General features: G+C 39.0%; 1 protein-coding gene across 1 annotated transcript in view; it reads left to right on the top strand.

The window, feature by feature from the left end:
* The first annotated feature begins 593 nt into the window (after positions 1-593).
* Positions 594-27883, top strand: part of LOC146002877 (uncharacterized) — a 69472-nt gene continuing 42182 nt past the window's right edge. Inside the window, exons 1-2 of the mRNA XM_083140905.1 lie at positions 594-1003; positions 19289-19442. Of these exons, the coding sequence (XP_082997031.1) occupies positions 798-1003; positions 19289-19442 (360 nt within the window). The 5' untranslated portion in view covers positions 594-797. The remainder of the gene's footprint in view (positions 1004-19288; positions 19443-27883) is intronic.

Genomic DNA, 27883 nt, shown 5'->3' with positions numbered 1-27883 from the left:
ACCCAAAATTTTAAATTCAAATTCAAATTCAAGACGAGCATCAGAAAGTAAACTCAATAAGCCGAGTTATTACCTATAATATTGCATACATCCAGTACGAGTTTGCGATTGTTCGACGAGTACACAATTTATCACGCAACAGACGTTCTCTATAACCTGCGATATAGCTTAACGGAATCTTTCCATTGGTTGTAGTTCTATGCGCTTAGAAATAACATTTCTGGTGTGAATCGGAACTAATGCCAGTTTGACTCACCTTGGCCTGAGGTCTGTGTACATTTGCTTTGAACATGTTTATTTGCAGATGGTGATTGATTAGAAGGAAAGGAGCTCGCAGTTTTTCTCTCTTCGTAAGTGGAACGAAAGACCTTTTCGAATATAAACTTGAAGTATATCGAGCTAATTTACCATTGCAATTGCCACGCTAGCGCAATCGAAGCAAGATTTTCGTGCTTGAATTTGTCAGCATGGAGCGGAACTGCGTTACAAAGATAGACTGACGTTAGCAAGCTTCGGCCAAAGCGCTACGTCACTGGGTAGGTTCTTCCGGAACGAACACGAGAGGCGCTGGCTGACGTCTACGCTGGAGTATATAAAAAAAGCAAGGATGAAAAATTATCACGAGTAAAGAGCATACTAGGATTTACCTTCGCACAGAAACAGATCGCATGCAAGAAGCGAGCGTTTATAGCATGGCCTGCGTGCTTGGGTTATTTAACTTCATCTGTTTGTCACTAGATGTCCCTAGGTTAGGGTATAAGTGCTTCTAGTTTAGTTGATGCACTGTGCTTGCAGCGATGGGTCAGCCGCGGCGCGCTACTTGTCTATTATACGTGGGTCGTGATCGTCAACCAAGCTTTGTTGTTGAACATTGTCGTTTACCAACACTCAACGACCTTCAACTTGGCGAATTGCTAGTCAAGGTCCGACTAGCCGGACTCTGCAATTCTGATATTGAAGTGTTCACTGGACATAGGAAGGACGTGGAACAAATTGCTCCCAGGTAAGTTATTATCCAGTTAACTAATGTACATTTCCAACTATTTATACTTGTACAGTGTCAACATTTACCTGAAGGTGGCAAAGGAGATAATCGAGCTAAACTAACAAACGTGTGAAATTCTCATTTCAATAAAAAACCGGAAATAATTAGGAAATTTGGAGATGTAGCCAAGTTTACGGATATCTCGCATTGTGTACATAAATAGTCCGATGTTCATTTTCGATAAACATTGGTACGTCAGTGTTGTGCAGAACTATTTTGTTATGAACGATACAATTCACCTCGTAAACACACATTCCGAGTTCTCGGAACTTTGATGTTTATTGATACACAGTGCCGCAGCAAAATATACAAAAGATTCTCTCCAGAAAAGAAAATAAGCAAGCTTTCGCTGAAAGTATAAGAAAGATTGTTTCTAAAAGAATACATTATTTGTTTTTCCTTTGCATTTTTACCCTAGTGGACTAAGCCTGGAAAGACAACGTACAAAATAAAAGTAGCTTCGCTAAAGTAGCTCGCTACAACTTGTCAATAGCGCTGGTTCACTGCATTAATGTGGCTTTAAATGAAGTCACATGCCTTTTTGTTATCCTCATACATTTGATCGTGACCCTATTTAGAGGTTTATTTCAGAACAGTTAAAATTAGTTTTGTTATAATCTTCACGGTATTGATACTGTGAAAATATAGCATACGAGTTATTAGCGTCATTTTCACAACTACTGTTCTCACTTAATGTCAACAATCATGATGTTGTCAAGTACACTAATTTCAAACAGGTGATCTAAGTTTTAAAACAATAGTCTTTCCAAAAGTAGTTGTAGCGAGTTTTTCATGTTCGTATACTGGAAGAATACTAGGGTCAGAGGCGCAACCACAAATTTTTGCCTGGGGGGGGGGGCAAGTACCAGGATAAATGTACCAATAATAATAATAGTAATTATAATAATTGATATTATTATTATAATAACATCATTATAATTATTATTAGTAGTAGTAGAAGTAGTAGTATCAAAGACGTTATTATCCTCGTAAATTACGCAAAAAGGGATAGAAGAATAATAATTTGACGGAGCACCATGGCATTCTCTCTTTTCCAACATTTTTCATTTAGATCGTTCGGCGCCCAGGGCCGACTCCCGCCGCCCCCTAGCTACGGCTTTGAACTTGATGAGACTAAAGAAAGCAGGTAAGCAATCAAGCAAATTTTACGAGAAGTATTTTTATTTTTCCATAAAATTTGAAATTGAGGGCGGTACTTGCCCCCCTGCAGGTACACTTGGCCGTCAACGTTTGCCCCACCTATAACTCATTTCCGTCCAAGGTTGGGGGGTCGGCAATGCCCCCCTTGCTCCCCCTGTGGTTGCGCCACTGGCTGGTGTTGGTTCATTTGACAGTCAATTTAAAAATAATATTTATTGACATTGTTCATTACGCTGTCCACCATGTGGGTCAATTTTAGGGGGGTGAGCAAGAGACTTGCTACCCCTCCCCCAAATTCCCCAAGAGGAGCATATATTACACACACACACACACTCTCACACACACCCACACACACACACAAATATTTAAATTTGTCTTGCCCTCGCAATATTTATTTGAAGTTGGTTCTTCTGAGTGTGATAATATGTCTTTTCACATGCAACATCAAAATGATAAAATAATACCAAGTAATGTTCTTAAAATTTCACATATGAATGTTCAATAGAATTGTTGAGAAACATCTAAATACTACGACATGCTAGGGTTAGTGTGTTCTGGCCAGTTTACTAGCAATGATAAATGCAAACGCAAACATGCGGAGTTGTCATTTTCGTCACGCAGGTAAATGTCAACAAATGTGTACACTCTTTCGCTAGAAAACTATGAGCACAACACAACAGTATAGAATGCGCATTCAGTGCTCGTCTTAGCTGAAAAATATAATTCTACGAAAACATTGTGTGAATTCAAAAATATTCAACCACTAACGGTGCGAATGTAAGCGCAACAATAAAACCTACTTTGAAAATAAGTAATCTCTAAGAATATTCCATTTGTTTACATATATACTGAGGTGAAAATGATCCCTGTCTACGGATATATATTCTAATCGACTTCATACGATTCCGGAACAATACCCTCATAATCTACTAAACGAGATAGAAAGTTTATTAATCTTTTGACACGTACACATATTACACAATGCATTAAAAGTGCTGTTTGTTAACTGATAGTGGATATAGAACAGGGTTGCGGTTCTTCTTCGTCAAGGTTTTATCAAAAAGCGGGACTGTCCTGGTGCCTCGAATATATCTCAAACGTCCCGCTTTTTAAATATACTTTCTTAAAAATTTATGGAGAAATTTTATTCCATTTTGTTTGTAGTATAGTCATGTAACACACCCCCTGGTGAAACACTGTTGACCATTTTGCATTAATTATGTTTATGGTTTATAATTATTTTTAAAGTGGAATTTATGTTATAGTGTGTCTTGTACCGGTTCATTTATATTAAATGTGTATAATATATACTTATTATATGTATATAATACATATTTTTTTGGTTTTCTTAAGTTTTTAACATGCCTCGGCTTCTTACAAAATGTCCCAGGTTTTTAAACTAAAAATTTGCAAATATCCAAGCTTTTTTTACAATTATGGAACCCTAGGCATGCTGCCCTCTCTTGGGAGTATTTGTTAGGGACCAAAAGCGTCTCCTCTCTCCCCAAATATGGCGCCAATGGTCCAAGTTATGGGTGTTACACTCCGTTTGCTTTCTTATACGTATGTTTGATTTAATTACATGTAATACATAATGTCATTCCAAGCGAATTTTAGGATTACCTTGAACGAAGTGTACGGACTCTTTCTTCTTTTTTTCCTTGCCGTTTTCTTCAAATATTTGGTCATTTCATTTGCTTTGTCGTGCTTAACTTGTATAAGTTAACAAAAACAATTGGCGGCACAATGTTAGGAATTTCTTGTGACTGTCTACAATTTCGTAAATGGTTTATTCACGACTGTAGAATAAGAAAGATATGACAATCTCCAACAATTTCAATAGCATATGTTTTGGAACGATGATAGATTTCGCTAGTGAACCTATGAGCGTAAATGAAAATCAAAAAAACTTTGAACGCTCCAATTTATATTGAAGACAATGCATGAATTTTGCGTACACAAATATATAGCTACCTCAAAATAACATAGGTAATATGATTTGTCTAAGCATTGACATTATCGTCTATGTAAAGTTTCCAGATATCGGTGTGTTATTTAGAATAGTCTTGTTGAAGTTGTTTTAATACCGAAAATATAGGAATGAATTTGTACTTTTTGGTATTGGATCTTTCCTGTATATTGAAACCATTTAGTTGAGAAAAATTGCTTAATTTGCTGAGGAAACTTTCAGTTAACTTTTAACCCGACTTTTTGTAGTTTTTGATTTACTATTACAGTGGAACCTTGATAAGTCGAACATCAACAACTCGAATAAAACCTTGATAAGACGAATTTTTGTACAGTTTATGGGATGCCGTTCCACCTCAATAACTCGAAGGTAGACTATGGAAAATTTCTACGAGTCGAAGTTAAATTCTAATCACCTCTATAACTCGAAGTTTTAGTTCCACGGACCTCAATAAGTCGAAGTGTAGTAAACTTTAGACCTCTATATAACTCGAAGTCGGCGATTTTGTCCCTCCACAACTAGAACCTTGGTAAGTCGAAATCCTTGATATCTCGAATTCCCCCCCCCCTTTCAAGTTCGAGTTATCAAGGTTCCACTGTATATAGTAGGTTAATCGCAACGATGAGAATGAATTGTGAATTGATAGTATAGATGAAGAAACACGCACTATGAAATATTTTTTCTCAGGAAAGGCGTAGCCGGAAAACAACCATTCCGCCACGGAGGTTGGTTAATTGTTTCCTTGTGTTAATTTTTAAGTAAGATTCATTCTCTGGTGTACTGTATCCAGAACGAGCAAGCCCAGGTGTCTTATCAGCTCGTTAGGCGCATTCTGAAAGTCGTAGGTTCACAGATTGGGACTTATATTCAATGAACACCACACCACGGTCACTACATTATCGGTGTTCTTCCACATTTCTCTCGTCTCCTTGTCGTGGTCAACCTAATGGTACGAATAAGCGACGTTCATTAAATCATCAACTCATCAAACGCGTGTGAGAAATATGTTATACAACTCTTCCTGCTGTTGCCTTACAAGTTAACCATCGTTTACATTTCCTAAGTGTAAAGGTTTGCCATCGCTGATGGATTCCTGGACAATGTATGTGTGTACTGCTCGTAAGGCTTTGACCATTGCCGCCGCCCCAGTGGGGAGCTTGTTGAGTGGTCGACTCAGGATCTCGTTTCCCCGGCGGAATGCCTTAGTTGCTAGGTTAGTTTTAGGTCTCTCAGCATAAATACACTGCAATATTTCGTGGCTTGACCAAAAAGGTATCTAACAAGCCTAACCTAACAGTGAGAACATTTATCGTGGTCTCACTAGACAAGGGAGCTCAAAACTGTAACTGTGTGCGACTAATGAGACCCTCGTTTCCGAGGATTTCTTATTCAAGTCCTGGTATTGGCATCCTCTCCAAGAGTCCCTTCATCAATTTCATGTAATCACCATTTCATACACATCATTTAGCCAACGGTGGCAGAAAAACGACGTAACATTATAGTAATCATTGCATTCCTAGGCTAGTGATGTTGCTTAGATTCTAATCACGTGATCAACATAGGTCGTTCAGCCAATTAATATCTTCCAATCAGAAGAAGCAAATTCTGTGGCTTCCCTGGATTTAAGAAATTTATATAGCTTAGTATTGACCACACTTTAAACAAATACAGAAAGTAGACCTATATTTTTCTAATTCTGCAACGTTATATCGTTGCCAAACACAACGCGAGTTTCATGTGGTGTAGTAAGCTATAGACACTTTTATCTTATCTCGTTTGTTGACTATTCTTTCGACAGAATACATCTGTCACTGTGACAGAAATAAGCTATACATCAACAACTCTGTATCACTACTTTCGTAACATGACAGAAATTTAGTTAAAGTCTTAAAATACACGTGTGCTTCATAGTCCTCTCTCTAGTATATGACATTGACAAACAACGTGCAAGTTGACTGAAGCATGATTCACAACTTGCGTGGATTCAGATATCCGCAAGCTAGGACGGAAAGGAAAACATTTAGGCTATGTCTAATGTGCTGGAACTGAATTACAATTTTCTTCTGATATGAATTCACAAGGTCAGACATCAGAATGTGCGAGTTCTCGACTCGGCTTTTTTTGCTACATCAGTGGGATCATTTTTTGAAGTGATTTGACATGGAAGAACACATGTCTACTGCGTTCTTATCTATGTTCGTGTGACGAACTTTATTCAGCCGGAAGTGGGATTCAGTATCGGAAATGCCTATCACCAAACAAGTCTCTTGTGGACAACAAATAAGTGTTGCCACTTCTTACTAGATGAAAATTAACATGGCATGAAAGCAATTAACAGAAGAAGTTGAGTGAGGCTATGATGTTGATAATGTTTGCATATTGTTTGTGACAAGGGTGATAGATAGATATTAGTGCTATGAAAATAATTAATTACATCTATGTGGTTCGTTAGGGCATACGTATACATATTTGGCTATTTCCACGTGATCGAGCATATTTTGAACCATTTTTCGGTCATATTCAACACACTTTCGTTTTTTCAATGTTAGCCCTTTCTGAAGTAAATTTATTTCCATCTTCTGTGCTCGTTCAAGATGTTGAATTTGTTAGGGAACTTTTAGACTAAAGCGACAAGTGATACGGGGGTGTCACACCGAAGCGACAAGGAACAAGCGACATGGGCCTCTTCAGTCTATAAGGAAGCATTCACTGCGCATGCGTGATTTTCGCTTTAATATGTTGCGCTTCCTTCATGTTTCACTTGATTTTTTTCCCCTCTACATTTCTCATTCCCTCTTTTCTCCTTAGATCCCATATTCTTCTATTTTCCTCTTTTAAATCTCATCGCGCTACGACGCTAGGGGTCCCGGGTTAGAATCCCGGCCTGGACATGGATGTTTGTAAGTGTCCATTCATCAATTTCATCATGTCATCACTCATCCCCATCTTCGCAACTTTGCCAAAAGTGGCACAAAAGCGAAGTAAAATAAAGCAAATAAATAATCTTTTAAAGCTATTTCTTCTTGTAATTTCTCCTTTGTCCTCTTTCCTGGTGTTCCATTTTCTGTTTCTCGTGTTCTCCCCACTCGCTTCTTGAAGTTCATTTGGACTCGTTTTTCACGTATTTTACATTTTCATTCTTTTGATGATTTCTAATAAATCAGATTTTTTAAAAACTTATTAATGTTTCTCTGTGTTTTAAATCAATTTTGCTTGGGCAGTTTGTTTTGTCTGAACTCATACATTTCAACTTTAGTAATGCTTTATTTTCCACTGTGATGTACATTCACTTGCTTTTATTCTAAAAGACCTTTCTTATAACCAACCCTTCTCTCTCTCTCGTAAATTTTCTCAATCTAACTGACAAACCTTTCATTAACTTTTTACAGAACTCAAAACAAACTCCTGAATGAGCTGGTTAAAAAAAATCTCTGTTTCGAAACTAGATTTCCATAGAAAATAATATAGTAGTTCTTAGAATTTCACAACCGAGCATGGCTATGTCTAAATTTCACTAGATTCTGGGTTTCCAAAGCTCTGTGGATTGGACAAACAGAACCCTCGCCAGATAAGAGTCCTCTATTGTTTCCCCTACCCTCAAAAAGCTTATCAAAATTTACACAAAGCCACAAAGAACGTAGTTTTGCGTGTCAAGAGATTAGCATCCATGGGAACATGCATGGCATGATGGTGTGAGAAAATATTGTAAAATTGACTTTTCGTCAAGCTTGTTTGTTTCGCGTAAATATGTCGTGGATATCTTTCGCGTGCGGGTATTCTGCAATGTCACTATTTATTACTGTTTTACGTAAGAATATCGCAATGTGTGTTCTTCACATACTTATTTTTACGCAGTGTGTCGTTGTTGTTAAATCTGTAACTAAATCTGCAGTGCTGATTTCGTAATGTTCAGTGTTGTAGTCCCAAAATTTTGCAGAGGGTATACGCTAAGTTTCGTGAAACGTTTCCATTAAGTTTGTGATTGATTGATTTGGTGTTTTAAGTCCACTTTATGCACAGTAAGGCTAAACGGGGCTGGACCTACAGTTTATAGATGTGCCTCCACCGGGTCATTAAGTTTGTGGATTATCTTTCTATTAAACATATGGATAATGTCATTTAACTTGAACAAAATTACCATTGGCAGTAGTTTTACTTCGCTTTTCTTTCACTTTTGGCTAATCGCGAAGATGTGAATGAATGGTGGTGATGAAATTGATGAACACTCACGAAGAACATCCATACCCGGCCCGGGATTCGAACGCAGGACCCGTGGCCTTGTAGCGCACTATGCTGACAACTCCGCCTTGTGAGCCCATTGATGGTAGAATACTCATAATTGGCATATGAGAGGCATGTTATGAATGGAACTAGTATCTTAATGATTACATATATACGTAAAGGCTACAGTAGTATTTTTGAATTGTCAATTTGAATACTCTTAATAACTTTAATGATACTGATAAGAACAGTAAAAATGAAAAAAAAAAAACCCTTGAAAAAAAACAAACAAAAAAAAAACTTTGATCAGATACGTGCCAGATCAACTGGGCCGACAGCCTGGCTTCTCAAAAACGACCACAAGCAAGCTGTAGGATAGTAGAAAAAAATGCACATCAACAATGCAACCTCACTTTTTTCTAAAAAAAAAAAATCTGTTATTTTCTGATATGAATGGATACGCTTAACATATAAAACATACATAAATATACGTAGTACAACGCTGGGGGAGCAAAGAGCATGTCAGTAATTAATTTATGAAACGAACTCGAATAAGTGCTCTTTCCTACAACCTTATGATCGACCTTTTTAATGCTCCTGTCTACTTGGTGTTGATTTTAATTGAGGTTGACATGGAACGATGCGGTACATTATGATTCCTTATATTCCGTGACGTCTTGATTCAATAAGGCATCGTGAGTAAAATTTACACCAGCAGATGGCTCCACGATCGTTTATCTTATTACGGCCAGTAAACCTTGAAACAGGAGGGTACTGTTTTGAAACACCAAGGGCATTGATCTGGTCTGTTGAAATTTATGGCCTTTTTTCGTTTTTTTGTGAAAAAAAGTGTGCAAGTGAGCAGTTGGCGTAAGGTGGCGTCTCAAGTAAGCACAAGCTGTTATTCTTGTTTTACTACCGAAGCCGATGGGGGGACAGCGAACAAAAAAAGTTGGAAAGTGTGAAACTGCCCCCTATTAAAGTAATATTATCGTCAATTTACAAATAAAGAAGTAGAACTACTGCTCTACCAAGAAGAGAGAAACCCTTTGTCGCTGCCGCTTTTTTAACCCAAAGAGTGCGTGGTGATGCAATCAGCTGCTTCTCATGTAATCCTGCCCATGCGTTGCCAAAATGTTTCGGTGTTCAAGATGTCGTCGTCATATTTAACCACTTAGTGTTTGGACCATCATGAAGGGGATTAATTTGATGTGATTTTTGTTATTTAGCGTCGCTCTTTTTGCAACTTTTGATTAATTGCGACGATGAGGATGAGTTATGATGTGATAAAATTGATGAAGGGACACTTACGAAGAACACCCATGCCCAGGTCGGGAGTCGAACGTCAAACCCGTTGCGCTGTAGCGCGCTGTACTAACAACTCCGCCACAGGTCTGTCACCGTACACAGCGAAAGAATAGACGTAGGAGTGCCACACACGTAAATTTGCCGTTGCGTAGAAACGAATTTTCGTTTCGTCTCCCTCTCTCTTAGCATCATGTGTTCTACCCTGCTCGAAAACCTTCGCTATTGTTGCCACATTGTCATTCCATTCCTGGACACACTCGCGCAAACATCATTGAAAACAATTGAATAGCTCTCCAGCTCGCGGTTCCCACCGTTCGGTAGGGACGCTAATGTGGCAATATAGCACGGCGTAGTGCTTGCTTCTTTTATGCAGTGCATGTTCATTGGCTAGCTAGTAACTAGTGTTGCCAACTGTAATAATGAAGCACTATTTCTGTCACGGAAGGGGAAAAGGCAGGTAAAGTGGCGGTGAGTTTTGTTGGATTGGAAGCACCATATTTTTATTTTATACTAAGTATTTGACCGGTTTGACGTTGTGTGCGTGTATTGCGTGTGTTTATGTAAAAGTGTGTGTTTGCTAATGAACGTTAAATTCCATAATGCCTCCAGTTCTGTCGAAGTTGAAATCAAAAACCTTGCATAGCCAAGCTCGGGAAATTCTAAGCAACGTGCACGAGTTCATGAAGGAGGAAGCCAGTCATGGTGTTAGCATCCCAATAAAGCATTTTGGCAAGAGAGCAGCGAACAGCAGCAACAAATTGTTCATATTTCATAATTTTGGAATTATTCAAAATAAATAAATTATGTGGTTCCAACATCATTTCAACTCTGGCTCCGGCACGTGTTCTTGTAGAAATTGCATAGAGGAGGCTGTCATTTTTGCTGCTTAATGCGATACATATTGTTTTCTGTGTTAAAATTGCCATGCTTTGATGGGTGACCAAGTTCATAGCAGGGCCGGCGGAAGGGGAGGGCGAACCGTCCCATCGCCCAGAGCGGCAAAATTTGAAGAGAAGAAAAAAATAAGCCTATTGAAAACTGTGATCGAGCGAGATATTCTTTTGCGCTGAATAGTATTGAAATAGCATAAGAAGTCTCATTATTTATTTTATATTTTGATGTTTTAGTTAGGAATATATTGATTTTCAATTTTCCGTTGCTGCGTAATGACCGGGGGGGGGGGGGGGGTCGAAATAGAGCGGCATCTGCCGCCACCTCCCAGGGAGGCAAAATTACTAGCGCCGGCCCTGGTTCATAACAAAAGAAAAAGCCGCGCAGCTTATCGTCTAGTGGCAGTATATGTACTTGTTATTGTTGTGGAAGCCGGCATCCTTTGTAAATGTACAACAAAGGCAACCGACTGTCGCCGATCTCAGAGAGGAAATAATAATACTGCTTCAGGAGGAGTGTTATGGTGCAATTGTAGCGGTTTAACACGTTGGCATGTTATTATCTGCCGTTGCAGTTCCATACCAGTGTATACGGGTTTTGGGAGTGAAAAGTTAGAACGCCACCAGTGCATTAATGCAATGAAAAATAATATATATTTTTTTTTATTTTGTTTGAAATCACTCAAATAAGGAATCGTATGAAGAAGTCTTCTTTGCAGCATTTTTGGTAATTTTACTTATGTGTTAGTTCATATTTTGCGAATTTTTAGTCCATATGTATGTAGCTACATACATAGTCACTTGTTAGTACATATTAATCCTAGTCCTGGTATAATGCATGACGTTTAAAACTCAACGTTAGATAGACCTGAATTCTCTAATTTTATTGTTGTACGTAACAGCTGTGCATCGGCGCACCGCAGCGATTTTTCTATCTGCTCCATTAGCAACACTGCTTCTTTAGTTCTGTCGCGCATTGCACGGCAGAATTATCTGCGCTGGACTCTAATATTAAACGTTGTTGAAATCTTTAACAGCGAAAAAAGGGAAGGAAGTTATATATATATATATATATATATATATATATATATATATATATATATATATATGACAACAGGGGGCACTCAGGCATAAGCTAAGGGAAACATCTTCGTCTGCGAAAAGAGTAAACAAATGAGAGTTGGTCATGTTCTTTCGTAGACTGTAAAAGTGTTCCCCTGTGCATAGCACCACGCCATGAAGGCGTATAGGGGGTGTGGGGGTAACGCCCCACACTTTCTTGATCCGGTCGTGAGTGGGGGTGATGTGATCAGCATCACCCCCAGGGTTTCCCCCAGGTACCCATGTTATTCGACGCTGGGTAGGCGCCGGGGCCGCTTCCACCGTTAGAAAAGTTCCCGGATTTGAACCGGCCGGGGATCGAACCCGGGACCTTGAGCATGGTAGTCAGACGCGTTACCGACTGAGCCACCGCGGCCACTGTAAAATTCTCATTTCGCTCGCAATTCGTTTAGGGTTAAGCATTTCTGTAAGAGTCGTATCCAGTTACTTGTTGCATACAATTGTTCATGAGAAAGTGATACACAGTACAAGAACCGAGTGATTGTTTTAAAATTCTTGCAGGCGACAGGGTGACGTTTACAAGATCGAAAACGGTCAAAGTCGAGGAAATTTGAGGTAAAACCATATTTTTTCTGTTGCTTCGGAAGTCCGTAAAATCTGCGAAGTTTTATTTCACATAAAAATGCATAATTTTACCTTTAGCACGTAATACACATATTTCTAGAGAAAGAGCACCCATGTACATATTTTAGACATTCCAAACAAAGTAAAGTTTCCGAATTCTTTGTGTAAACTTGTTAATGCTTCAAATAGACGAAACATACGGTAAATTAGTAAATTATTATTCTATTCGGGACTCATCCTCATCTTCACAATTAGCCAAAACTGCCAGAGAAGCGAAGTAAAAAAAACAACAAGTTAAGCTTACTTACTAATACCTTGTATGATACCATAATCTTACCGTTTATGTTTTGACACTCCCGATGTTTAGTCCAGTTTTCCCCTTGCTTATGTACCCTAAACGAATCCAAGTTGTGCTTTCTATCGTGTCAGCTCTTGAGGGAAAAAAAAGCTCTCATGTGAAGAGACCCACAGTTGAAAAGGACCAGACCCCGTCCACTTAATTCGAGAGGACACTTGTGACCTAAATTATACAAGAGACCACTTATCTCTTGAATTACTCGGGGTGGGATGTTGTGGAGGCATGGAGGAGAGTTCTGCTATGCCAAGTGACGTCTCTGTCTACAAATTAAGTTTTCGACGTAACGTTATTGGATTCTGTCTTCGACTAAGAACTTCGTATCCTCTACATTATTAGCCGATTTGTTTCTAAAGTGTTATTTCGTGCTTTCTTTCTAGTCACGTTCCACGAACGATTTCTTGTTTTCTAGATTAATCACAGCGGATAATGAACTGATGAAGTACATCTCAAAAGGAAAGAAACATTCAAGCAAGGACCACAGACTTTTTAGCAGCTTTCGTTCCCTTGACAATGTGGATTTACATACCCACAGATCAAAACTTTCTCTCCTGCATGCTTGAGCTGGGATTTGTGCTCTGCGGTTCCGCGAAATAGCGAAGCGTTTTACGTTTCCATATCATAATCAGAGTCCAGAATTCAATTCCCCATTATTAAGGTTTGAGACGGTTCAGCAAGGTACCGGACTACATCCTACACTTGCAATAGAAATAACTCATCACTGGAGATGTTTGTGGTAATGATTGTACGCGTTCGAGGCATATAGGCAACGGGTGAAGCGACGTGTACAGAAATCAACGGGGCACTCATCAGTTAGGACGTGCCGTTTGTTTTAGCTGTCTATTTTTGGTGAAATGTTAATGCGATTCAAGTTTTGTTACATCCATTATTATTTTTCGCCTTGAATTTTTGAAAACATTGAATCATAGCAACTGAACCTGCAGTTTCAGGTGAAATCCTAAGTGTCCTACCAGAACTCTACCTTGAATCGAACGCGGAAGGCACCACTAGAATCGAACCTGTGCTTCGCCACTGATTCCGATTAGTTTATTTACAAGGTGCAATTGGAAAGCGCTGGAACAATAAATGGAATGGAAACAGCGAAAGAATAAGAAACGTGACAGGGCGTACTTCACGCTCTTTCTTCCCAAGTGAACCTCAAATGTTGCGATCCTGTACTCTGTGCAGATGATGGCCAGCAAGAACAATGCTTGGCGACCTTGAGCCTAGCAACACCCATCAACCGAGGAAGCAGCCCACGCATGGGTCGTATTGGAAACTGCTGCTTATTTTAACTCGACCTGAAATGACTTCATTCCAACAAACCTCAGGTGGCTCTAGCCGTCGTGGGGAAACTCCCCCCCCCCTCGCCTTTTAAAGGCAGGAGGAGCTGAAGCTAATATAGTTTGGGTTTGGATACATCAGTACTCACTGCTCAGGCAAGTTGAACTCAACAAAAGTTAGCAATGGACCGATATGAAATTTTGATAAATAACAATATGTAATATACCAAAACTAATAATAACTTGGTTACAAATTAGCTTGTTAGATTATGTTCCGTACTTGAATTTCTGTCTAACTATCTTACCTCTATGTTTATTTTTCTACATTCTTGTAATTAAATTTCCTTTTTACTATTCTTATTAGCTGTACATTGTAGATTTAATAGAGTAAATGTCATCGTTGATCTTTCATGTTAACCATCTTCTTGTTTATGAAATCCTGTAATTACAATATTTGACTGTTTTCCACCTTTTAAATAATACCTAAATAAAGGTTTCAAACTTGTAATTTAAACTAGATAATAGGATATGAACACTGCAATATGTTTTCAATAAAGAGAACGCAACTAGTTATTATTCTTTAAATTAACTGTAAACCGAATAAAAATAATCGTAAATATACTAGATACTTAATAACATAATTATTTGGAATGTTACTGGTGCGATTAATTTATTTCAGTCGATCTCTTATAATGCAGCTATTTCTTGAAAAAGTATTTTAGTTAATTAGCACCTTGGGGTACTGTATTTTAAATATAACATTTATAAATATAGAACTTTTTATCATTTGGTTTCGTATTTTAAAACTTTCTATAGATGATCAAACAAATTAATTGGTATAATATGATTTATTACTCTTTATCGCAGAGTTCAAGGGTGTGGAATTTGATAAGTTGGCCTCAGTTACGTATTATTGATTATGATGGATGGGCATCCACATGAAAATTAGAGAATTTTGATTATTTATGTACTTATCGTCAACCAATGAACCTTAGATCCCCGTTTTCCGTGGGGCCTCCCCGATGTCGCAGTGGTAGCGTCGTTGCCTTGTAATCAAGGGGTTCCCGGGTTCGATACCCGGTTGAGACACATAGTGGTTCGGATCCCACTTTAAACTGTAGGTCCAGTCCCGATTAGCCTTACTGTGCACAAAGTGGACTTTAAACACCAAATCAAACCAAAAATCAAACCCGTTTTTCGTGTTTCTGATATTCTTACATCTTACATAACCTTATCGTAAGATTTGGGAAATCTTGGCTCCTAAAAGTGCATCTTTATAAACACGAGCCTCCTCTAATGGATTTCTCTTTTTTCGTTTACTGCATTTGCTTTTTCCATTTCTCGCTCCCTTTTATTTATTTTGATCCTTGTTCTCGCTTTCCCTTTCTTCATTTCTTTCTCTATTTTTATTTCGTTTTCCTGTTTCCCGATCCTTTAATTCTTTATTCATCTTTTCTTCCTTTCTTTCTCTCCTCTCTGTCTACCTGCCGAACTTCGTGGCGGAGTGGTTAGGACAGTGCGCTACGACTCGAGGGGTCTTGAGTTCCAATCGAGCGGTGTTTTCATGAGTGCTCTTTCATCCATTTCGTCTTATTACCATTCATCCTCATCTTCATTAGACAAAAGTGGCAGAAAAACGACGTTGATTGACTTGGTATATTTTACTTCGCTTTTCTGCTACTTTTGGCTAATCGCGAAGATGGGGATGAGTGATAATTTGATGAAACTGTCCAAGCCTTGATTCGAACCCGAGACCCCCGGCGCCATTGTGCACTGTGCTAACCACTCCGCCGTGTGAAAAGCGAAGCAAAATAAACCAAAGCAATCAATCCTCACTTAGTTTCTTTTCCTGTCTCTCCCTTTCTCACACTTTCACTTTATTACTCCTTTTCCGGAATGTCTGGAGTAAGAGAACGCGAACGCGTCCGGGGCGCATGTTGCGGGGTGTGCCTCGTCCAATGAACGCGCGGAGGGGAGGGGTCGCGCGGGACGGGGCGGCTCGACTGGTCATTCGCGGTCCAGTAGTTCTGTAGTAAACATGATAGCTCGCACGCACTAGGGGAATTCTGCATTCCCCACCTAGTCTGGCCCCGCCCACAAGCTTTTGCCTCAGCGCGTCGATACTCCAGACATTCCGGAAAAGAAGTATAGGCTATTGTGGGTAGAAGGGTGGGCTAGAATCATACTGAAAGAGGCTATAAGTTTAAAGCTACCAGAAATGGAAAACAGTTCACTTAATTCCTTTGGATATGGTAAATAATTCATACTCTGTATTTCATGTCTTTACAACGATGAAGTAAGTGGACGCTCATCGTTGATTTGTTTCACTTCAGGATTTGCGTTAATTAACTTTCATTTGTTTCTTGAATAGGCAGGGCTTGTCAAACAGCGCTGTAACTATCGTGCCTTTGTCTCTCTACGTTTAATTACAACTAAGCTCTAGGGCCTCCATAAGCCGCTTATCGAAATTGATACCAGGTGTTTGAATATAGGGCGACAGAGGTTGCAGCGAATCTTACAGCGACGCCGCGTCTTCCCGTTAACTGAAGGTTCTGCCCTGTGGCTTTTTAGAAAAGCCATGCCGATTGGTTTCTTGTATGCCATTTCATGTTTATTTGTGTGCAAAAGCAATCTGATGGTTGGTCCGATGCATTTGCATTTTACGCGTTCTCTCTTCCCTTTGTGAGCGAAAACAATAGACTCTAAGATTTCGTGCATTCACACTTTGTTTTACTTCTTTTTTTCCATTTCAGTGCGAACAATATTTTTCGTCTCCCGTCATGTATTTTTAACACCATCGAGTACTGAAGCGATAGGTCGTCGTAGAGATTGAAGTTGCACAAAGCAAAAGCAACATGCACAGTTTAACATTCAAGAAAAAAGGCAGTACAAGGCCTTTGACAGAATTTAATATAATACTGTAGCTTGTGTCATAAAAATATCCAATAAATCCCCAGAGCATGTTTTGTTCGAATACTTTCCTTTCCTCTATTAATTCAAGTCAGGAGTTTAGCGTACTTTTGCATTGTAAGCAAAGCTCACAAATAATAATAATAATATATTCCGCGAGTAATCTACACGCGAAATTTAACTAACTAACTAACTCTCTAGCCTTTTTAAACCCGAAGGTTCATGGCTGCAGCAACACAGGCCTTCCATCTGTCCCTATCTTGAGCAAGATCTATATACTCCTTTCCATCCCTACCGATTTCCTTTAAATCCATCTCAACGTTGTCCCTCCATCTTCGTCTTGGCCTTCCTACAGGTCTCTCAACATCAGGTTTCCCAACAAGAATCCTGTAAACTCCTCTTTCCTCTCCCATTCGTGCCACATGGCCTGCCCACCTAAGTCTTCTTGATTTAATGATTATAATAATATCTGGACGTGAATACAAATTATGTAGTTCTAAATTATGTAACCTTCTCCACTCACCTGTCTCCTCATCCCTTTTAGGTCCAAAGATTTTCCTAAGGATCTTATTTTCAAATACTCTCAATTTGTGTTCCTCTTTCAATATAAGGGACCAAGTTTCACACTCATATAATACTACAGACAAAATTACTGTTTTGTACATTTTAACTTTTAGTTTCTTAGATATTAAACAAGAAGACAAAAGTTTATGAATAGAGAAGTAACATGCATTTCCTGAATTAAGCCTACTTTTTATTTCCTCTTTAATATAATTTTCATTTGTTAATATTACTCCTAAGTATTTGAATTTGGAAACTGGTTCAAACGAGTTGTTATCAATAATTAATACACGCGAAATTTAACGTCTTCAAATGTTAACCAGTGTGGCTAGCATGTGACGAGCGGATAGCGACATATTTAGCAAATGTCGAAATGTACTGTTCCCAGCAAGGGGTAGGCCGGGGGGGGGGGGGGGACGCTGAAGCCTAGGGTGCCATTCAAAGCTTTTTTTCTTAAAATACAACGAAGTTTGAATATGCGACAGGGAAATTACACTAGGCAGATGTTACTCGACCTTACTTAAAAAAAAAAAAAATCAGAAATGGAAACTTCAAGTCATTAAATATAACCTATATTATTTTAATGAGATTTTATTTGTTTCCTGATTTCAAAATTTGTAGGATGTAAATATCACAAACCGTCCCGTATCGTGGCCGTTTAGTCTCGGGCGACTGCCCTTGGGCTCTGAACGCTCGCTGGTTAGTCGGGAGAAGCGTAACAACTTTTCCCCTGAGATCTCGGCCAGTGTATGGGATCGGTGGCCATCCACCACCGTGAGGAAAATTGGGGAGCTACGAGCGAGTAGCGTAACCCGATCATGGAAAACCTACAACGACCGGGGGTTCGTCGTGCCGACCACACGTCATCCCGTAACTGGTTGGATGGTTGCCCACCTCTACTTAGACATGTGGGAGTGAGCCCGGCCGTCAGTCTGTTGCGCCTCGGGTTACGTTATGTTAAACATCACAAACCTTGGCTAAAGAAGAAAATATCGAAGGACGCACATAAAATGTCGGTGCTTGGTAATGGGGGAGGAGGGCGTCAAACCACAATCTGCCTTGGACACCAACGAAATATCTAGCTACGGAGCTGGTCCGCAGTGACTGTATGACGTCACGTACCGGTATATATTGTCTCCTGTGCAAAATGCACCAACAGCACTCAATCTAATTTGCCTGACCTATTCATATGTTTACATTTCCTATTAGATGCATAACTGAGTAGGGTAGGCAGGTCAGGTTTGGTAATGTCATCATATATCTCAAAGTTGCTGTAGCTATCGATAGCCACTCGTGATTGTCGTGGGTCTAGTATTCAATAATGTCAACATATGTCGTAAGCCACATGTAAGCAATTCAATTGTCAAGCTGATTTGAGAACGTCACGCTGTATTCCAATAACCCAACATATTGTTAGCTAGATATACCAATGCATGTTGCACAAAAAAGAATACATTATAAAGATAAACTGAGCTCATGTTTTAAATTCAGCACACCAAACTGTTTGACATTTTTTAAAAAAAGTTTTTATGAATCATAAAATTTGGCTACTATATTCATACTTAAAAATGTTCCTTTTGGGTATAAACATTGTAATTCTCGCCTTTTCCTCATAAACTCCCCTGATTCCGTTATCTTTCTACATGTAAATTCTGCCTTAATAAATGCCTCCCCTATGGCGCAGTGGTAGCGTCATTGCCTTGTAATCAAGGGGTCCCGGGTTCGATAACCGGTGGAGGCACAAGTGGTTCGGATCCCACTTTAAACTGTAGGTCCAGTCCCGATTAGCCTTACTGTGCAAAAAGTGGACTTAAAACAACAACTCAAACTCTGCCTTAATAAAAACTGAAAATGTGAACTAAATCATTGTGTAACTTGATTTTCTTTTTTTTTTTCCAGCATTCTAGGCCATGAAGCGGTTGGTGAGGTGGTCATATCACGACGAGCGGGGTTCCAAGCCGGCACCCGAGTGGTGTTTTCAGTTGATGATTGGTGTGGTTCATGTGACTGGTGCCAACGTGGTATGCAAGTTGCCTGTAGCAGTGTTGTCAAGGTAATGTCCACATTCACACTTCTTTCTGTTCAGTTATGGTCGCAGATTCTTAAATTGTTCCTCATAATTGATTTGAAACCGACGTTATTATGTACCATATCTATAAAAGCCGTTAAAATGCAGGATCACTACCATCAGTAGAAGATGAAAACGCCCTGACAGAAAATACTTTACATCATATCATACATACTGGACGTCATTAGAAAATCGAACCGGAAGTCCCCAAGCTTCATCAACTATTCTGAACATATTTGTATACTCCATAACTTTTATCAAAAGAATGAGTTTAGACGCGGTCCAGCCAACACTGTTTTTTATTTTACTAAATTTCTTTGAAAATGATATAAGAACATTCTTTCGTTTGTGTAGCTGTTTCTGATGTTAAACATCTATGTACAGATAAGCAAGACACTCTCCCCACAAAATAAGCCATGGGTGAAACGGGTGACCTTTTCAGAAATCTCTCTTCCAACCAGTACACCCATGGGCGCCCAAAGGGCGGAAAGGTCTCTCCTTGGAAAATTAATATATATATATATATATACACGAGGGGGTATCAAAATGTTTTGCCTGTTGAGGTATAATTTGTTTAATAATGGATTGAAACAATGAACATACATATAGTTTGCCTGTAGTGTCCTCTACTCAGAGTTACTACAATCTTTCCATTATTAAACAAATTATACCTCAACAGACAAAACCTTTTGATACCTCCTCGTATTACACATAGTTTCATTTCAGTCAGAGTAATTTATCTAAATCATTATAAGGGAGTTTCAGGAACATGATAACTTCAAAATTAAGACGTGTTTTTTGATGCAGCACTATTATGGAGGAAAAATGCCTCGTCACCCCGGGATAAAATTAGCTTGATGACCTCTCCGTGGGAATAATTCTTCGGACGTACATGTGTACACCTTGGTCTGCATTATTTCAGGCCAACGGGGCTCTGGTATCTGTATCCACAACCAGTGTAATCATCTGTGGAGCTTGAGTTGTGTTCTGTCCATGTGTGTTTGTGATTGTCATTTAATCAATTTCGTCACATCACCTTTCATCCTTCCATTCGCGATTTGTCAGAAGTGGCAGACGAGCGAAGTAAAATGAAACAAATCAATCAAGAATTTGGAATATCCGCTCTCACGGGAGACCGTCGCTAATCTGCCACTGTGTCGGTTCGGTGCAGTACAGTACAGTTACTAAGCTAGGTGGTAACAATGCGGTATCGAATCGTAGCGCCAAGCGAAAACATTCTCATAAACCATTCGAGGAGACACGCAACCAGACAAGAGCAGTGTTACTACACGAAGGGAAAATTTTAGGTGAAAAGGGTAATTTTATGGACAAATAAAAAAAAAGGAAAATTTGAAAATTTCGGGTTCACATAATTAGAACGAGGCACTTTCGTCGAGTAATTTATCCCATTCCAGAAATGAACCATAATGCCTTGCTACTTGCTATTATCTTTTAGTGATAGTTTGATTTATTTTATATATTTACTTCGTTTTTCTGCCACGTTTGGTTGAGAGAGAGAGAGAGAGAGAGAGAGATATGGTGTTTTAAGTCCACTTTATGCACAGTAAAGCTAATTGGGACTGAACCTACAGTTTAAATTGGGATCCGAACCACTATGTGCCTCCACCGGGTATCGAACCCGGGACCTCTTGATTACAAGGCGACGACGTTACCACTACGCCATCGGGAGGCACTTTTGGTTGATCGAGTAGAAGGAGATGAACGGTGATTATATGAAACTGAAGAAAGGATAATCAATCACAAACACACATGTTCAGCATTTAACACAAGTCCGCTGAGGATTATACTGGCTGTGGGTCCAGACGCCAGAGCCTCGTTAGTCTGCAATATGAAGTCCAGGGTGTACTAGGTGAAAGATCTTGACATTTGGGTTCTCTCCGAAAAGTTGACTCCTTACACCCTCAGTATCTGAATATCCATGTTTTGAATATTTTTCACAACGTACGTCTGGTTTGAGTTTTTGTTTAAAGTCCAGCGTATCGGACTCGGGATCCCTTGATTACAAGGCGGAGGTCGCAACGTGTGTCGATTGATTGATTTCGTTTATTTAACTTCGTTTTCCTGCCACCTTTGGCTAGTCGCGAAGATGAGGGAGTGTGGGACAGTCGTCAAGAACATCCGAACCTCCCGAGACCCTTCGTAGCGCGTTGTGATAACAACCACCCCTACGCCGGTACACCGTGTGTCATTCGGTTAGTCTTTGAACTGATGATTCTATGTCAGCTAATAATAACAATAGCAACACGACAACAATAGTTGACGTTTTGAAGTTTTGTTAACACGTATTTCAAGTTCTCAAAGATGAAGGGAAAAGTTAAGACAAAAAGGGAATTTTTGCATCTGAAAAAGGAATTTATGGCAACACTGCACGAGACAAACTTCGCCCTACAAAATCTTTCTGGTTATGCCGACTAACGTCATTTCCTTGCGAGGATAAGTGCTGTTCGTAAGAAACCGAAAGCAAGAGTTTGTGGGTTTGGCGGTGGAGCTTTTCCGATGATTCATTGAGCAATAAACATAATAATAACTATTCTGCTAACCAAAAGCACTTTCATGACGTCAGCAGAATTGCAGTTTTAGGAAGAAAACGAAAGGCCAAGGCTGTATGTATGCACGAAGTGAAACAAAAAGGAAAGTTTAAGAGCGTCTTTTTCGTTTCAAGCAGGTAGTACCAAGGGAGGAGGGGGTATATTTCAAGGGCAAAACCAGGAAAGTCATATTCAGAGCACGTAGAATATGAAGTGCATAATGTTAGTTTTTTTGTATCTGAAACCGGTCTATGAAATGCTCGGTTAGTACTCTTGTAATTACTATTGTTTGTAAATTTCAGAATTATAATATTTACATTGTGCAAGATGGACCTGTCTGTATCTACTTCTGTCACTCATTTGAAACGACATACCCAAAAACAACACACGACTAGTGAAATTTAGGTGGATTTCGACCCTTAGTAAACTTTCAGACCAGAAAAGTCGAATCATTGCTCGCTGTTCTTTGGTGCAAACGCAGAGCAGCACGGCCATTTTTACCCTGCAGCAACAAGAAAAAATGAGTGACGAAGGTCAAATATGCGTTCAAAGCAACGACAGAGGCACATTTGATTCGCATGCGCGCGCAGAACGCAACACTGCTAACCTAAACAAAATTACAGCAAATGTGCACATATTTAATGACTGATCCTCGTAGCTGGGTCATAGTACGAATGTTTAGAACGAATGTTAAGTTCACTTTATGCTCATATAGGTTAACCGGGACTGCATCTACAGTTTAAAATGGGATCCGAACCACGGTGCAATGTGAATTCAGCTGAGTTCGAACCCGGAACCTCTTGGTTACAAGGTGATTGCGTTACCATTACACCATCAGGGAGGTTGTGTCGTAGTAAATACAATAGAATTTGTAAAAAAAAATCTTATTTTATGCTGAGTTCTGCCTCTTTAGGCTAATCGCAACGTGAAGATAAGCCATGGGATTGTTTGTATTTTTATTGCCTCTTAACGCAAACGATTGATCATATTGTTGTTTGGCTCGTCGTGTTGCACATTGGTTTGCTGACAAAAATTATCTCGAAATAACTTATTACGTCATCTGCCAACAAAATTACGGGTCTCTTAAAAACATTTCACCTAATGAATGCCCATGACGGACATTGCATGATCAAGAGCCTCCCGGAAGGCATTGTGGTAACACTGTCACCTTGTCATCAAGGGGTCCCGGGTTCGCTCCCAGGCAGAGGCACATTCTACAATGGTTCGGATATCAATTTAAATTGTAGTTCCAGTCGCAATTAACCTTTCGGTGCATCAAGTAGACTTAAAAGACTAAAAATACATCAAATATAAACTGTAGTAGCTTATCTGTGCATAAAGTGAACTAACTTAATCTTTTGGGATTGCATGATCGGGTCACGATCGTGTCATTGAATAGTTCTGCTCCGGGTATGTTATGTTGTGCTCACGCATGCGTGTGCTGGCGTACGGAAATGTTGAGAAAAATCAAAGTTTTCAAATGAATGTAGTAAAGTACTCGTGAATAACCAAAGTGGTAAATGCAAAGCCTCCTTAATCCCCGATTGCCATTTTTCCCTTTGATCAAGTTAAAACGACCATTATAAATGATAAGTACGAATATTTTATTGGTCTCCTGTATTTCACGAGACATTTCTAGTATTTTATCGACACAACATGTACGCCGTTTTTGCAATAAGTGAAGTCATTAAAAAGTTATGAACTGTGTATTAGTTTCACAATATCTGATTGTTTTCAGTCTAGCGTAGTCAATTGTCTTTGGGCAGAAGCTACGCCAAGCCGCCTTCGAGTAAAGCTACCTTTATGCAGTAAACGCGAGAGCGAAATCCTGTTTTATATTTTAGAAGAACAGTTTTCTTTCAAAGCATAAATCAACGACTTGATAAGACATCCAAGCTTACGTTAGGCTTCGAATGAAGGCTGGTTGTTTACGGCGCTTTCAAGGACATTGGCGCATACCTTTATTTCGAATTAACAGTCAGGTTAGGACTTCAAGGATCATATAATCCGGCAAAGAATTAATGTATCGTTTTATCAGGCAGAAACTTCGATAAAGAACATTGCAGTTCAAACAATGATTGGATGCGCAGTGTGCAACGTGAGCACACCTGCGTGAGTCATCGATACAAGGCGATTGCTACGAAGGGGGGAACTGTAGCGTGGACTACGAGACCATGTCTACATGCTGTGTGCGAATTTAACTTTCAGGATTTGATGGGAGTGAAGTTGTCCATTGCAGGATGAAGCACTTTTAGCGTTTTATCGGCACACATGCCATTTTGAAATAAATAATGTTATTAAAAAGTTAAGAACTCCTGTGATTTAGCATTCGTTATTTGTTCCACACTGATTCAATTGTTATTGGGCAGCTTAAACAACTTTTGCCTAATAACAATTTGCTACACTAGACTAGAAAAATCAGATATTGTGGAACAAATAGCGACTGAATAACCACGGGAGTTCTGTTTTGCTTTTGCTTAAAATGCGTGCTCGTTTAAAAAAAGAACAAACCTTTGTCTAAAAGATTTGAACTTTTTACGTACAGTATATTTAGCGTCTTTTCAATGTCACATTTTGCCTAATTGACAAGATGAAAGTGAACTTAACGATGATTGTATGAATTTAATAAAGAGACACTTACAATCGGTAGAGTACGCAGGAATATTTTCGGAGGATATTAGATAAGCTCCGTTCTAGAGGGGAGGGGGACATGATACCAATAAAATATTTGGTAATTATAATTTTTAACCTTAATTTTAGAAGTTGTTCAAAGTAATCGGGGGTCATTTTTAATGGGACTTTGGCTTGAAGATGGCTGACATCGAAAATGTGACTTAATGGCACGGTACTATATGCACAGGTAACTCTAACTTTACCGTTACCTGTGTGTATTGTATTCGTTTCTGTACCCCTGAGTAACTATGTCAATGGCTGAGGGCCTCCTAAAGGCTTACTTGTCTTCGCCTCCTCCTCCCCCCGCACTGCAGGGTTTTGCGGCTTGTAGATCCGGCACTGATGACAAGAAAATCTAAAGCCACGCCCTCATGATTTTTTTCCAATCACTAAATCGTGTCGATTAATCCATGCAAGTAGAAAAATATTAAAGATTAAAAAAACAAACACAAAAATCTACGTTGATATAACATTGTGTGGTTGCTGATTTCAATTCCTATTATGAAGGGATAAATTGGTCGAAATAGGGAAATTCCAAACCTGCTGAAGGGAAATTACTTTTCACATTGTGGCAACACTGCATCCCTGCATTACCAGTCGAGCTATCGAGCAGGCTACTTTGGAACTGCTCGATGTTGGAGCGTGAATTTAAACCTGTTGAATCGGAGTTTTAGTATTTTTTGGAAATATTGGGAGAATACCAGGAAATGGCTTTTTGTTTTCATTGTTGTAAGAAACGCAAAAGGAAGACACTAGAGCACTTTGGCTTCTTCACCACGACGATCGTGAAGGTAGAAATGGCTGACTGTAAAGTCGCATGTTAGTCTCAACAGAAAACCTACTAGTAAGTAGTATAATTAGGCGTATTTTTATAGCTGTGTAGAAAAAAAGTGTATTAAATAAAGCCATTAATGTTTTTCCCCATGTTAAGGGTTGAACTGGTCTATTCTAACATTTAAGTTGACAATTTTTTGTGCATAGTCTAATTAACAAGAATCTTTTCACAATACAAGGGAATAAATGAGGGGGTGTAGTGTGACCGTATGTAAGGTAAGGGTTTAACGGGTCCAAACCCCCTCCGGTTTTAAGTAAACATTTTGCACTAGTTTTATAACCAAAGAAACCTCTTACAATTAGTGAAAACATTAGGAACGACTTGAGATGACCGGACCCCTCTCCGATTTTCTTCATATTTGGTATACTCACTAATTGAGGCCTCCTAATCACGAATCTGAAGTTAAAAGTTGTCCGAAACGCTTAGAAATTGCAAAATGAGCGAAAATAAGGCGTTAGTTTTTGGAATGGAAACCGTCGATTTTCGCTAAATTTTTTTGTTTCACAAGGAAATATATATATTCCTGATACTACCACGACACCAAATTTTAACTATGTTTGCCTAACCTAACCACACGTCAATGGTTCGTGGAGCTAGCGCCAATGGTTCGTGGGGCTAGCGTCAATGGTTCGCGAATATTTTGCAATTTCTAGACGTTTCCGACAAATTTTAACTTCAGATTCGTCATTAGCAGGCCTCAATTAGTAAGTATGCCAAATATGAAGCAAATCGGAGAGGGGTCCTGTCATCTTAAGTCACACCTACCAAAGTTATACTATTGTTATGGTTAATGTAATTAATGTACATGAAGGCAATTTATTGATTGCATATCAAAAGTATTTTTTAGTAATAAGTAGTAACAATTGTAACTTAAAATTAAACCACCTTTCGACAGCTAAGTTGAACCCTTCCCATTATTTTTTGCACATATGCGGCCGTAAGGGGACAGAATGACATAAAGTTTAACTTGTAGTGTTGACGAGACGAACTACTATGATTCATATGCTCTCGCGAGAACGGCTATGAAATTGAATGTTCAAATTAATGCAACGATCATAAACTTGTATTTTATTACCCACAAATAGTGTGCTTTGAACCAATACACGGACAAAAAATCCGATTTTAAATAACCATTTGAATTTTATGAGAATGAAACCGATACTTTTGTACGGTTTTTAGAAATTAAGCAAATTTCTTGAATTTTAAATACCACTGTAATGATTGATCTAAAGCTGAATGATATTATGTGTATGACGAAATAGTTATGCAGGAAGTGCTGACTGCTGAAAGATTTTGTGCTGTGACCGTATCGAAAGTTTGTGTGCGTGGTTTCATTGTCACTATGTTAACCATACAAGCAACCCGCTTCAAACTCTGATCGAAACTAAAGTTATTGTTAAACTCCTGCACCCAGACTGCAGAGCTGAAGGACAATTGCATTAAGGTAACGGTTCCGATTGTTTTATGATTTCTCCTACCACAAAGACTAATTATCGTAGAATTTTGGAAATCATTGTCACACGAAATTTGAACCTTCCTTAAAGTAATGAGCACTGTTTGGACCTGAGAAAAGTTATTTATGTCGAAAAAAACAACAACTTGATAATTACCTTACGCACTTCTAATGGACAAGATATTCTCCGTCGAGAAGCGACAGTAAATATCGTAGAAGCGTGGGAATGAATGTAGAAGTAAATCGGAACCTTAGTAGAAAGCATTTAGGGACTTTATTTTAATGCTAAGGGAACCAAACCTAACCTGCCTAACATAACCACGAAAGCATATATTAAACAAAACCTTAAGTAATCGCTAAAACTCCGCAGTATGTGTTAACAGACGTACATCGAAATCGAACCATGTAAAAATTGCATTCGTAGCATGATTAAATCGCAATAAAACAAAAGGCACTTGGGTATAATTTAACAATACAGGGAATTTCTCCAATTTGTTTGAAATTTCGGATACTTACTAATTAGGGTCTCCTAATCACGAATCTGCACTTAAAATTTGGCGCTCACGTATAGAAACTCCTGAATTATGGCTAGCCCCACGGACCATTGGCGCTAGCCCCACGAACCATTGGCGCGTGGTTAGGTTAGGCTAGGAAACATAGTTAAATTTTAGGGTCGTAGTAATATCAGGAATATATATATTTCGTTCTTTAAGTATTCGAAACAGAAAATCTTGCGATAAATAATGAGCAATTGTGCATTGTGGGTTGCGATGACTGACCCTCTTATTTTGCAAGTTTGACACGTGAGCGCCAAATTTTAACTTCAGATTCGTGATTAGGAGCCCTAATTTAGTGAGTGTGCCGAATTTCAAACAAAATGGAGAAATTCCCGGTATTGTAAAATCGCTCCATTTTA

Source organism: Lepisma saccharinum, chromosome 19 (assembly GCF_977018435.1).
Source record: "Lepisma saccharinum chromosome 19, izLepSacc3.1, whole genome shotgun sequence".
Taxonomy (NCBI): domain Eukaryota; kingdom Metazoa; phylum Arthropoda; class Insecta; order Zygentoma; family Lepismatidae; genus Lepisma; species Lepisma saccharinum.
This window is presented reverse-complemented; position numbering and strand designations above follow the sequence as displayed.